The sequence below is a fragment of the Sardina pilchardus genome, chromosome 3 (assembly GCF_963854185.1).
Source record: "Sardina pilchardus chromosome 3, fSarPil1.1, whole genome shotgun sequence".
In the NCBI taxonomy this organism is placed as follows: domain Eukaryota; kingdom Metazoa; phylum Chordata; class Actinopteri; order Clupeiformes; family Clupeidae; genus Sardina; species Sardina pilchardus.
Window position 1 is genome coordinate 38,339,107 of NC_084996.1, and position 14,589 is coordinate 38,353,695.

The 14,589-nt window shown below is 44.9% G+C and overlaps 1 protein-coding gene across 2 annotated transcripts; it reads right to left on the reverse strand.

The window, feature by feature from the left end:
* Nucleotides 1–124: 124 nt before the first annotated feature.
* Nucleotides 125–7,235, reverse strand: slc16a5b (solute carrier family 16 member 5b). 2 transcript variants are annotated; one of them, XM_062533210.1, is made up of 6 exons: nt 7,059–7,235; nt 6,108–6,573; nt 5,667–5,849; nt 4,450–4,593; nt 3,183–4,052; nt 125–1,295 (listed from the first exon to the last, which is right to left on the reverse strand). In XM_062533210.1, the coding sequence occupies exons 2-6, from the start codon at nt 6,562–6,564 to the stop codon at nt 1,027–1,029; spliced, it is 1,923 nt and encodes a 640-aa protein (XP_062389194.1). In that variant the 5' UTR covers nt 6,565–6,573; nt 7,059–7,235; the 3' UTR covers nt 125–1,026. The 2 variants fall into 2 exon arrangements, with proteins under 2 accessions (XP_062389194.1, XP_062389195.1); XM_062533211.1 differs by lacking the exon at nt 5,667–5,849.
* Between the last annotated feature and the right edge of the window lie 7,354 nt (nt 7,236–14,589).

Consider the following 14,589-nt stretch of genomic DNA (forward strand, 5'->3'; position numbering starts at 1 on the left):
ATTCGTTGTAATGCAACGCCACGAGGGGTCGCCGGGGCTACACAACAGGGGCCAGGAAACCTCAGCCCTTTGACATCTGGAATTCAACACACACTACAAACGGCAGACTACACCAGGTCCTGTTGATATTTTGTATTTATTTATTTTTTATAATAAGAGTAAGTCTATCAAATAGGTTGCTATTCCAAATCGCATAGAAAACATTATCCACATACATTTAATCAACTGTGTACATATCTGATAAAATTAAGGAAATAACACTTTTTGTAGACAATACAAAATATTTGGTGTCCCTCAGCAACACAGTTCTTGAAGTCCTCTAAAGGGAGAACTTATCTTGTTTCAATTTCCACAACATGCAAAGTCTTTGTGCCCAGAAACATCACTGTAAACATGTTAGAGCGTCATGCTAATGGTGCACTCTATTCATATTACTGAAACTGGCCAGTGATTGTGATATGATTATGTATACTTTGATTCATTAAAATGAATGTTTGGCTGTTGAAATCGAATAAAAATGTTTTTGCCGTTGTTTTTAATTATTATTATTTATGGTTGTCAATAACAAAAGCTCAATAAATCACAGGCCTGAACAAATTCTACATTTACTATTTACCAGAATTGTAAAAACACAGCAAGAAGCCATTTCCTGATCAATTCTATTACAGTGTAGTAAAGTTATAGTAGTCTAGTGATCTGGTTGAAAATGCATTTTCACATTGTACAGCATGAAACATTTCAACAGTCCGTGAAACTACGAAGGGAAGTGTGCCCCCTTCTGCATCTCAAAAGACAAAACACCATGAAAAACTGTGGAGTCATAGAGGAAGAAACGATGACAGACTGGACAGGGAAAACAAAGTGGACCATGAACAGGTCATTTTCAGTCAGTTCTACTGCATGTGTCTTTCTGCTCTGGAGAAAGCTCATGAAATAAAAAAAGCAAAAAGAAAAAATATTTAAAAAAAAAAATGCAACAGGAGATGTTCTGTTTAAAAAGACATAGTGTATGACCATTGACACTGTTCAAACATCTGAGACGTTCACATCAGCGGGCTCCTCGGCCTGCTCTGTCTTTAAGGGCACTTGGCTGTAGGCCACGTCGGAGGTGGAGAGGGAGATGACGGGTCTCAGCGGGTGATCCTGGGCGGGCGGGGTGCAGCTCCGGGCTTCCCGGTTCCGCTGCCGGTCCAGGTAGTAGAAGGAGGCCATGAGGAACAGGCCGGCCGAGGCCACGTTCACGCTGCAGGCGTAGAAGATGTACGTGTAATGGCCAGTCCTGTCCATCAGCAGACCTACAGGAAAAAGCCAAATGTCAAACTCAGGGATGTCGTGCTAAAATAAGAGGTGGGTAAACGGTGAACTCTGTGATCTCGGTGAGGTGGACAGCGCCGTGCGGTATCAAATTTAAAAAAAAAAGGTATTCAGAACGTGTTTGATGATGGTGGAGGTTATTTTCTAATGTTTATACCAGTGGTATTAAATGGTTCCTAGAGTGTTGGTGAGCGCACCTATTGTGAATGTGGATATACAGTGTGATTTTTGATTGTTAAAATTTGCAATTGGTGAATAAACTCTTCTGAGAGGTGAATAAGAGGTGGATATACTACGTTTACTTGCGTATAGCTTACACTACATCCCTGTTCAAACTCAAATGCACCGCATTACTACGAGCTACAGCCAGCCTGAATTGATCCTGAATAATGCTGGGACAACACACTGACATTGACTACTCAGAAGATCCAAAACAAAGTTATACTAAACTAAGCCATTAAACCATTAAGCGATCTCAATGCAGCTGCTGTCTAAACATTTTAGCATTTGCACGAGGAGTCCCTCCGGCCGGCCATGGGTCAGACGGTAGGGTTGATTGTGACACCGCAAGGGGCTACAGCCTGGCTTGACATTTGTTGTTTCCATGGAGCTGGTAACCAGAGAGGGTCTCCCGAGCGATAACTGAAGTGGCCACTCTCCGCGACCTCGCCATGTGGGAGTCAGCTGGCGGCCACCAGAGCTGAGCCTGAGGAACAGGATCCAACCGCTTCCTGTGAGTGCACTCCACCCAACTCCCCTCCACCAATACCTGGACCGCTTCACCAGTACCCACCCACTCCCCCACGTGTACCCCCCCTCCCATCCCCCCGTCCTGAACAGATGACGAGGGCCCACCATTGGCCAGCACATTCCATTTCCTTGTGACTCCCAGGCTCACACATTCACATAACACAAACAGAGCTCCGAAGGCTCTCTCATGGGGGGGCGGGGGGAAGGAGGAGGGAAGGGGGGGGAAGGGGGGGCCTTCTCCCTGAAAAGCTTTTGCTCGCTTATGGACAGATCCACCATTTCCAAACAACTTTGCTGAATTTCCCCCAGAGGTGTAAAATGTCTACCTCGCAGAGCAAAGAATAAAGAGCAAATACTCTGTTCTGCACACACACTCAGATGGTTCAATCCACTAGAGATTCAATGATCTGATTCAAATGTGATTCAGAATGCAAAGGCTCATTCAGGACTCTTTTAAAGGCATTTCTTTCAACCAACCATTTCTTTCAACCATCTGTAATCAGTTCAAATTGTAAAATGTCATAGACTTTAACATAAATGTGACCACTTAGGACTATTACATCTTCCTTACTCTTGAATGTAGTATTGCTACTGTGAGTGTATTGTTGAATGCACTATAGACTTCTGAAGTTTGCCTACAAAAAGGAGCCAAAGCTGCCATCTTTGCCCATATAAGGAGATCCGGGCGCTAATTAGCGTGCCATCTTCACCTACCAAAGATCACAGTATCCACTCGAAGGTAGAGTATAAAACTGTGTAGAGCTCAACGTCTGCATTTCTGATTGCTTCGTCGCTGTGCTAGCTTAACAAGTGCGATAACTCAAAATCCTCATGTTATTTTCCCACAGAGAAAATCTCAAGATACCGGATCTCCTTTTGGGCAAAGATGGTCGAGGTCTATTAGCGTTTGTGTAAGTACATTCTAAGGTAGTAGAATAGAAAATGTTTCATTATTCCCTTTTTGTCCCTTTCCCTGGGGACATGTGAGTATTATAATGATAATGATGGTGATGATGATAATAATAATGATAATGATAATAATAACAACAACAATAATAATAATAGTAATAGTGATGCATCATTATTATTATGTAGTAGTAATAGCACAGTTCCTAGACCTGCGAGTGGCGGGCCCATCAGTACGGTGACGCTCTCCATGCAGCAGATGAGGCCCAGGGCCGAGTGGAAGCGCCGCATGTCCACGGTGTCCATGAGCACGGTCACCAGCAGCGAGCCGATGAAGCTCATGGAGAGGCCGAACAGCACCACGAACGCCAGCAGCACGGGGAAGGTGGCCGCCATGCCGCACACGCTGTTGCTCAGGCCGTTCAGCAAGATGGCCGCCCCGAACATGTACACAAAGTAGGGGCTCCCGCGGAATCGCGGCAGCCCGAAGACCAGCGCCACCACGGGCCGCACGAAGATGTTGACCAGGCCCAGGATGGACATGAGCAGGGCGGCGCGGTCCTGGCTGATGCCGTGCGAGGTGGCGTAGGGCACCAGGTAGACCAGCGGCACGGTGAAGCCCAGCATCATCCAGGACACGCTCAGCGAGAACGCCCGGTAGCGAGGGTTGCTCCGCAGCAGGTCGAAGCCCATGTGCCTGTGCAGGAACGCCATGAGGCTGGACAGCGTGGCCCGCAGGCGCACTTTGAGACCCTCCGGCTTCCCCTGCCGCGGCCCGCCGTTGGCGTGGTCCTCCTCCGGCAGCATCCTCCTCTGTTGCCCCCGGCTACCGCGCCGGGCGCTGGCCTGCAGGGGTCGGAGCACGGCGCCGCACACGCAGCAGTTGAGCAGGATCCCGCCGAAGATCAGGAAGCTGCCGCGCCAGCCGTAGTAGCCCCGCAGGAAGTTGGCCAGGAGCGGCAGGACGCAGAGGCCCAGGGCCGTGCCCGTGGACGACAGGGCGTTGGCGAACGCGCGCCGCCGCACAAAGTAGTGCCCTATCATCGTTATGGCCGGCTGGAAGGAGAAGCAGAATCCCAAACCTACAAAAGAAAAGCACATCATCCTGAAGCACTTTTTCCCCATTAACCTTCAGAGGAAACCTTTGGTGAACCCTCTAAACAATATAACTGTGTTCAACTGTTTATAATTTTGTAATATGATATAATATGACATGACATGATATGATATGATATGATATGATATGATATGATATGATATGATATGATATGATATGATATGATATGATTTGACATGATATGATTAAGCAATATAGCGCGGGTGAGCTGAGTGGGGTTGGTAATGGATATTCCCACAGGTGTTGTTCAGCCGTAGCCACAATATAATATCATATAATATAATGAAATGTAATGTAATACAATGTGTATTTATGTAATAATTAATATTATAAATTACTAATATAATTGTATGTAAGCCCACCTGTGAGGATGCCGGCTGTTAGGTACAGTGCTGTGATGGACCGGGCGAAGGAACTGGTCATCATGCCCAGGCCACTGAGGACCCCGCCGAGCATGACCACCGGGCGACACCCAAACAACTCCACCAGGACACTGCACAGCGGGCCTACAAAAGGACGGACACGGTCATAAACATGCAAATACAGACAAGCAGATATAAACGGGCCAACACAGAGCCACGGCAATCAGACAAAGCACACCGGGACATTGTTTTGAATCACTGATGAACAGATTTCAAAGGCATGCAAATGGTCATGCCATTGTCTTACAACACATGGGGAAGGGCACAATGGTCATGATTGAAATACAAAACCGTATTCTCCAACACAAAGTGAACATTTCTCGCCAGAAGTGCCAGCCAGGCAGGACATAATGTTACGGCGAACACTGGACACACAATAATGATGGAATTAATTGAAATTCCCAGGACAAAAATTTCCACTGCTCGCGGCCAGGACAAAATGAAAGTTGAAATAATCGAGCTAATGCTTTTAAATTACACTGATTTTAGAAGCGATTTTACAAGTCTTTGATGTAACGGTAATAATCCAGTTATTCACTCTGTCCAGGCACTACACAGTGCTGTGCTGAAAGCTAGACAGGCAATAATGATGGAATTAATCGAAATTCCTATGACAAATATCCACTGCTCGCCGCCAGACAAAATGAATGTCGAAATGAGTCAAGTTAATGCTTTTAAATGACACATATTCTAGGAGAGCTTTTACAAGTCTTTGATGCAACAATAATAATCCAGTTATTGCAGTCAGTCTTTGGGGCGATTAAGCTCTGCACATGACTGTCATGTGGGACTTTTGTCTATGGGGAACGCCTGTCTATAAGTGCTCTATGGATCCACAGGGTTCACAGAGTTCAGAGACAAACCAAGTAGACAGAAACAGAAGGAAAAATAAAAAAAAGAATTCATAAACCACAGGTTTTATCTACTGTTAAGAGTTGTTATGTCACTAAATTGAGGTAGGAGGGCATATGTTGCGTGGTGACAGGGGCTGCACTAGAAATTACAAAACTCCCTGAAAAAGATCATCCTATATTGTCTAAATCTCTACAATCTGGCCAAATTACAGGGCCCAGTGCAAAGTGGTTAGCGACTCCTGACTAAGCATGTGCTGTATGGGGACTCAGCAAGGGAACTTCCTCTGCTGAGCTCATGGTTACCGGCAAAACACACCAACGAGCAGCATGGGTCAGGTTTGGAGTGTCCTCCTGTCAAACAGCAGTAAATGGACTGATATGGAGCCCTGACACACAAGAGCGCTTTCATCTTATCTCTGATTCCCTGCTGCCATCCAGTGTCATTGTGAGCGCAGCAAACGGAGACATGACTTATCTCTTTTCCTGCTAAAAGGAAAGACACAGAGACTGATGACAGGTGAGAACTGAGGTGAGGCTACTGCGGCCACGTACCTGAAGCGGTCCATTTATGGATTCCACTATAATCTGTGGAATTGGCTTCACCAGATGTGGCAGTGGCACGTATATTGCAAAAAAATAATTACACCAATCTTCTGAAACTATTTTTTTACACCCTGTGAATGGAAAATCCCTCAGTTGCGGCCCAGGTGCAGCCTGGAGCTGAGGTGCAGTAGGACACTCTACCTCCACCGTGCAGCACAGCAGTCATGATGGCAGGGACCCAGGAGGTCTCGGTGTTGGTGGTGTTGAACTCAGTCTGCAGGTCTGTGTAGAAGATGCCCATGCAGGAGGGGAAGGCCAGGGTGAGCGCCAGCACCAGGATGGTGGAGGCCACCACCACCCAGCCCCAGCCTCCGTCGGGCGCCTCCGCTCCGCTCTGCCGCAGCCTCTCGGGCTCCTCGCCATCGCAGGGAGCGACGGGCTCCCCCGACGCTGCCCCTTCCTGCCCATCCCTTTCCTCTGAGTCGGAGACCCTCTCCGCGTCCAGCGCAGAGTCCACGGAGCGCAGGGAGGACGCCCAGCTCCAGGTCTTGTGGCTCTGGCGGGCGTCGGGGCTGCTCCGTCGCACCAAGGTGGACTGGCCGTTTGAGGGCGCAGATCTAGGAGACTCCTTCTGGTGCACCTCCAGTCCTTCTGTCATTGTGTTTGGCTGTAGAAAGGGCAAACAACAGCATCAATGTATAACTCAATAAAGCTATGTATGCCTATATTATAGTATAACATATTTAACAAACATAAAAGGAAAAACATAAAAGGAACAAACATAAAAGGAAAAAAAAATATTTTGGTATTGACAGGAAAGGTAGATTTACATTATTTAAGAATAAAATAAAACCCCATGCATGGGACTGACAGAAAAAGGTACGTTCTCTTTTACAGCAGTGATAAAACACACTGTGAGAACTGAAACATTTTCAGCGAGCATGCTGTATCAGCAGTAGAGTAGACTCTTCTCAGATTCAACAAGCTGAAATCGTATTCTAAAGCACCCCAATGAACATTTTCTCGACTGTATTTTCTACACAACCCTAACGAGTGGCGAGCGAATAGCCTGTCCGCTTCTCTGTTAATTAAGTAATTGTTAAATAAAGGCATCTGGTTCAGGTGATAATAAGTTTCTAGAAAGTTACTCACCGGTCACTTCCACTCTGGTAACCCCTTCACTTTTTCATCTTCGCTTAGTTACCTAAGAAGGCGTGTTTTTTTCTATCACTGCCAGATTTCGACAAATAAATGATGATATGAGCGTCTTTAAAAACTGTCATGATCTACCGTTATTCATTGTCTTGTCCTATCGGCTGCAACGGCGAAACAGACACATCAACCCGGGACTGCGCCAGCGTTGCGTCAGCCGCTACTTTCTAAAAAACGCTGTCCTATCAAATTGGTCTCGTAATTTATGGGCGGCATTAGGTCGCTTGTTCTCAACTTTCACGACCATCAGACTGAAACCTCTATGAACAAATCCCAGCAGCCACTGACTCAGACATACCTAGTACAGGAGAGAGCCGTGATAATCTCCTTTTGTCATTATTATTGGCTAATCCACAAGGCTGGCGTGCTCTCGCCCGGAAACTGCGGTAAAGTTAGTTTAATATTCAACATTCTTTTAACATTCAAAATTCAAAATGACCGAAAATGACTGAGGAGCATACCAATGAAATTCACTCATGTGGTAGACTCCAAATATATGGTTTTTGCATGTCCCATGTGCCCCTGTCCTGTAGATTTTATGACATAATTGTTTTATGACACAAATAAGGCTACTAATCTTTTATGCTCCTTGGCCAAATGACCTAATGACCCCAAACCTTTTAAGGATCATACAAACTGGTCCCCCACACATGCCACAAAGCTTGGTTTTCCAATTAACCCTTTCATTACAGTGCATGAAAATGCACTGTACTGTTCTTCCTAGGCTTCTTCTTCTTATTATAGTGCATGAAAATGCACTGTACTGTTCTTCCTCGGTCTTCTTCTTCTTCTTATTACAGTGCATGAAAATGCACTGTACTGTTCTTCCTCGGTCTTCTTCTTATTCTTCTTCTAACGCACGCAATTCAGCTTCAACCGCTTAACGTAGAAACTCCATTCAAATTTTGACGCGTAGGTCTTACTTACGCGATGTGGGCTTTGTATTTTTCAACTTTGTAACTTTTATACTTTTTAAACTATTAGTTAAAAACTATTACAATTTCCCCCATAGACTTAACATGGCTCATCATGACATCACGGCAGCAATTAGAATGTTACCCCAGCTGGTCAGCCACCTGGGCACCAACTGTCAGTTTCTCTCAGGCTTTACAATCTCTCTGAAGACTACATATTCTGTTCCCCTGTATCCTCTGCGCACAACAGTATCAAAATAAGTCCTCCTAATTCCATTCAACTTTATATCCATTCATCTTCTTCAAACCATTCACTCATCCACCCATTCTAAACAGTCTGCCTATCAACATCAATTAGACGCTCTACATTCAACTTTTAAACAATCTACTCTGTCTCAGGCTGGCTCTCTTAAGACTAGCCAGTTAAATTGATTACACCTGTATCTGTATCCACTACTCTCAGTAGAGAGCTGTGTCTCTCCATTCTACAAGAATATAAGGCACATTCCATCCAACATTCTATCCATTCATCTTCTTCAGACCATTCACTCATCCACCCATTAAACTGTCTATCAACATCTATTAAACAATCTGTCTATCAACATCCATTAAACTCTCTGTCTATCAACATTAATTAGACTATCTACATTCAACTTTTAAATTATTTACTCTGTCTCAGGCTTTAAGAGTACTCTGGCTCTCTTAAGACAAGCCAGTTAAATTGATTACACCTGTGTCAACTACTCTCAGAGAGCTGTATCAGTGTCTCTCTTAACAAGAATATAAGGCACATTCCATCCAACCTTCTATCCATTCATCTTCTTCAGACCATTCACTCATCCACCCATTAAACTGTCAATCAATATCTATTAAACAATCTGCCTATCAACAACCATTAAACATTCTGTCTATCAACATTAATTAGACTATTTACATACAACTTTTAAAGTATTTACTGTGGGTCCCTCTCAAGCAGCGTTTATATGTCCTCCCTCGCTCCTCGATCCTCAATGATCTACATAAAGAAAGATAGAAGAAGGGCTAGACTATCCCATTGTTGCCGCTCCATCATTCTTTATGTAGATCAGTGAGGAGCGAGAGAGGACGCGTAAACGCTATATGAGAGGCACCTTCTGTCTCAGGCTTTAAGCATACAATCTCATTAAGACTACAGATCCTGTTTCACTACGTCCTCTGTCCACAACTGTTTCAAAATAAAGGTCCTCACTGCAATAATACACTATTAAATCATTTAACCATTGAAACTACTCAACTATTGAACTGTTCAACCATTCCAACTGTCAGTTATCATCAACTATGCCTCCAGTCAACTACATGAAACCTCCACGTACCTAGCAACCAACATAGCAACCATTAAAATTAAGCTTTTATGACAGTTTCCATAGCAACCAACATGATTATACTACAGTTACTTCTTTATTTCTGATAGTGGCCATCATGGATACCCCAGCAACAAATGTTTCAAAATAAAAGTCCTCACTAGCAAGTTAGCTTGTTAGCATGGTTAGCATAGTTAGCATTTTTAGCATAACTGCAAAAAAATCATCAACTAAGTTAGCTAATCAACCTGGTTAGCATTGTTAGCAAATGTAGCATTGTTAGCATAGTTAGCATTTTTAGCATTACTGCTAGAAATCATCGGTTAAGTTAGCTAATCAACCTGGTTAGCATTGTTAGTAAAGTAAGCATTGCTAGCATAATTAGCATTTTAAGTGTAACTGCTAGAAATCATTAGCTAAGTTAGCTAATCAACATTTTAACATGAATAGAAATCATTAGTTAAGTTAGAACTGAAATGTTTCATCTTTAAACTGTCTACCTTCACACTATCAACTCTCTGTAAACTATGCAACCACCATGTTTACCCTAACTACACCTTAGTAACCATATCTACATTATCTATCTATTTTTGCATTTTCATGCACTGGTAATTCCTTGGAATTGCATTTCTAGTTATTACAGTGCATGAAAATGCACTGTACTGTTATTCCAAGTCTTCTTATTATTATTACAGTGCATGGAAATGCACTGTATTGTTATTCCTAGGCTTTTTCTTTTTATTATTATTATTATTCTTCCAGGCCCTAATTTGACTTGAACCGCTTATCCGCTTATCGTAGGAACTTCGTTCGAGCTTTGATACATAGCTCTTGCATCAAATTTTCAGTCCATTACTTTTCATATTTCTATGACTTTTACTTTTTGAGATATTAAATAAAAACTAAGCTTTTTCTAACATTGGCTTTGTGACATCATAATTGGCTTTTAAAGAAATAGAATGGAATCAATAGAATGGAATCAACTTTGCCAGTGTTCTCTCACTGACTTCAGCAACTTCAATGGAAATTCTTCTCTGTGTTTCTCTCCATTGAACTGGATAGCTCACTTGTCATCCTCACTTTCTTTCACTTCTTTTTCTTCACTTCCTCTCACTTTCTCTATCACTCTCTCTATTTCTCCCAATTTCAATAACTTTATCAAACTATTTAAAATAACACTTTTTATAGCAAAGCAACCACTATAATTACTTAGTAACAACCTAGCAACCACTTCCATAATGACACCCTGGCAACCGCCTTAGCAACCGACTTGATTTCCCTAGCAACCAACGTGATTTCCCTAGCAACCATCCTAGTAAACACTTTTTATTGAATATTAACCACTTTATTTAGCCTAGCAACACCTTAGTAATCACTTTAAGTACCCTAGCATAATCCTTGCAATGACTTTCCATGCACTGGTATTTCCTTCAGGAAATGCTTTTCTAGTTATTATTAAACTTCTTCTTCTAACGCAGCCAATTCAGCTTCAACCGTTTAACGTAGAAACTTCATTCAAACGTTGTTGCGTAGGTGTTAAGTAGGCGGGGGTGTAGCGTTAATATGGACGGACTGTATGGTGAATGATGGAATTAGGATGGGTGTCTCCCTGGGGTGTCGGTCAGGACACAGGACTCAAGGATTCATTTTCAATTCTTTACTGAAGGCTTTCAGCACAGCACAGCAGAGCACACAAGGGTACAGGCAATAATCACTTTAGTAGTTGACTTGTTTATGTTAATATGGTTGCTTATGTGTGTGGTCTGTAATCAAATAAACAAAGAATACAGAATAAATGACATTAATATTAGTATCAACATCACTAATAAAGGTACAAAGTACAGACAAGTTACATATCACTTGCGTTAAGCAAACTAAGGTTAACAGGCTTCAGAATAGTGCAATTCGCCTATAATTCCCAAATAGGACTTACATGTAAACAAATGAGTGCAATAGCGCCGCCTAGCGGCGCATACAATTACTCCCTAGCATGCTCCCATAGCGTGATCATGCTCCCATAGCGTGATCACTATGACACGAGTTCGTGTACACCAAACTCTCGTCAAATAGGCATGCAATCACTAACACCATCATGCATTCTACACTTAAACACCCCATAGATACAAACTTGTGCACATTTAAAGGCCGCACACCGAACACAAAGGCAGTAACTACATAATGGTAAAGTGAAAGTAAACGAACACAAGTCCAATCGCCGTTACATCCTCGTCAGACTTGAAACATCTCGGCCACATTACTATACAACACGTTGACCAGTACCAACATATATTTATTGATGAAACAACAAACATGTAGGCACGAAGCCTCAAACTCACCCCGTGGTCAATTACGCACACGAAGCACCAACAACATAATGTCTCTCTCTCACTCGCTTCGCGACCGCATGCAACTCCTGCGGCCCACACGAACACAACTACTGGCGCATGCGCGCAGGAGCGGTCTTTCTAACAAAGCCGCCCCCAAATTTGGGTCCAAATTTGCTCCCTGAAAAGGCCGCTCTAGGGTCCGTCAAGGTCATCAGGGTTGTCCTCTGGATCTTGAATCACTGGTAGTATTATCAGGCGGGTGATGGGTCTAGTGTAAACACGGTCCTTTATCCGTACCTCAGCTGTCCTCACTCGTCCATCGACGCCAGGAAAGACTTTGGTCACCTTGCCCATCTGCCACAATGACCGAGGCAGCTGGGGGTCAATGAGCAACACCACCATGCCGACTTGGACATCTGGAGATGGATTCTGCCACTTCCCTCTGGTCTGCAATCCGAGCAGGTAGTGTTTGACGAACGCTGACCAAAATCGCTCAGCCAACACCTGAGAATGTCTCCATCTCCGCTTGCTCAACAGCTCCGATTCAGGATATACAACTGGGGGTAAGGAGCCATCCGGCCGCCCCAACAGAAGGCAATTGGGGGTCACTGGATCTGGATCTGCTAGGTCTGCGGAAACATATCCGAGGGGCTTGGAGTTCAATATGGCTTCAATTTCGGTGAGGACGGTCCTGAGGACTTCCTCTGTGACAGTCTCTGAGCCCAATGTGGAGTAAAGGGCTGCCTTAACTGAGCGGATCTCGCGCTCCCATACTCCGCCAAAATGGGGAGCAGCAGGTGGGTTGTAATGGAAACTAATCTGTTGCTTGGCCAGGAGTTGTTGCAGGTCAGGACTCAGTTGATTGTAGGCATCTTTTAGCTCGGTTTCTCCCCCACGAAAGTTCGTGCCTTGATCAGAATACAATTCTGCTGGTTGACCACGTCGGGCAACGAACCTTCTAAGGGCCATAAGGAAGGCATCACTGTCAATAGACGTCAGGATCTCTAGATGCACAGCTCGAGTGGTCAGGCATTTGAATAGTAGGCCCCACCTCTTCTCATTACGGCGACCCACCTTGATCAGGAGAGGGCCAAAGCAATCCATTCCAGCTGAATAAAATGCCGGTTTGTACAGCCTGAGACGAGGTGGAGGTAGGTCCATCATTTTCTGACAGGCTGGCTTAGATCTCCACTTACGACAATCTAGGCAGGTCCGCTGGTGCCTGCGTACTGCTTCTCTACCTCTAAGGATCCAGAATTTCCGGCGTAGTTCTGCGAACACCCGCTCTGGTCCTGGATGACACAGCCGGGCATCATAGTCCTTTATGAGTAGACGGGTGTTCTGATGGCTGGGGTCCAGGACTATAGGATGAACTGTTTCGGCATCGAGATGTTCGAGTCGTCTCAACCGTCCTCCAACACGGATGAGCTGGGTGACTTTATCGAACTCAGGAGAAAGGCAGAGCAATCGACTACTTGATGGCACTAGTTTCCCTGTTTGAAGGAGTTGATAGTCCTCAGGAAAGCAATCTGTCTGGACTCTCCTCAGCACTAGTAGCTCCGCTTCATGAAACCTGTTAGCAGGAGGATGGCCAGTCAGATGGGCCGCCCCATGAAGCTCCTCGGCTACTGCTTGAAGCAATTCTTGCCAGCTGATGTACTTGCTTCCATCTGTCATGGGTGGAGATGTGATGGTTAGTCCACAGATGGCGGTTTTCCTCAGCTCTGTATTATCGTCCCCAGGTGGCTCTGAGGGGTGGGATGGCCATTCACTGGGAGGTTGCAGTAGAAACTGTGGTCCATGGATCCACCGGGAAGGTCCAATCAGCTCTTTCAGGTTCTTTCCTCGGGTGAGATCATCTGCAGGATTTCTGGCCGAGTCCACATACCTCCATGAGTCTAGGTTGGTTAGCTCTTGAATCTCTGCCACTCTGGTACCCACAAATACCTTGAAGTGGCAGGACTCAGAGCGCAGCCAATGGAGGACTGTTGTGGAGTCTGTCCAGTAGATAACATCTTGGATTGGCAGAGTGATCTCATTTGCGAGGACTTTTGACAGCTGAGCGCCTGTTAGAGCCGCGCAGAGCTCCAACCGTGGCATTGAGTGTTGCTTCCTTGGAGCCACACGCGATCTTGCTAGGAGAAAGGCTAGTTGTACATTGCCATCAGGATCTATGGACTGAAGGTATGCTACAGACCCATATGCCTTCTCAGAGGCATCTGTGAAGACATGGATATTATGGGTCACCTGAGCATGGTCTACTGCGGATGGTAAGTAGCATCTAGGTAAAACTACTTCAGGTAGGTACTTGAGTTCTGATTCCCATTCCATCCAGGCCTGCAGGAGGTGTTCGGGGAGCATAGGGTCGTCCCAGTCTCTGTGTTTATCCCAAAGCTGTTGGACGATCACTTTTGCCCTGGTGGTAAAGGGTATGAGGACTCCAAGAGGATCATATTGCGTGGCCAGCACCCGGTAGATGTTTCTCATTGTAGGTGCACTGTATGCCACAGGTCTGTGTTTGAAGCCTATGGTGTCCGTGTCACAGAACCAACTCAATCCCAAAGTGGATTCTTTCGCTTCAGCTTTGTCTTGTGAGAGCCACAATTCCAGTTTGGCCGATCTAGCCTCTGGTGGGAGGTGACTTACAACATCGGGCTCGTTGCTGGCCCACTGCCTAATGTCAAATCCTCCAGAGGCTAGGACGTCCCTTAACTTGTTGAGCAGATGACGTGCTTCCTGGATGCAAGCAAAGCTCTGGAGACAATTGTCTACATAAAAGCTCTTCTCCACAGAGAATCTCACGTCTTCTTCTGGTGAGCTATGCAAGGTGACATGTCTTTGCAGAGCAAATGATGCACAACAAGGACTGCAAGTCGTCCCGAAAGGGAGT

Bases quoted from the DNA above. Each gene is read 5' to 3' on its own strand.
- slc16a5b (XM_062533210.1), bottom strand. From the start codon at position 6,564: ATGACAGAAGGACTGGAGGTGCACCAGAAGGAGTCTCCTAGATCTGCG. The intron at 4,053-4,449 runs GTGGGCTTACAT...TTTCTTTTGTAG, and splicing joins AACAGCCGGCATCCTCACAG to GTTTGGGATTCTGCTTCTCC. The intron at 1,296-3,182 runs GTCTAGGAACTG...TTTTTCCTGTAG, and splicing joins GATGGGCCCGCCACTCGCAG to GTCTGCTGATGGACAGGACT.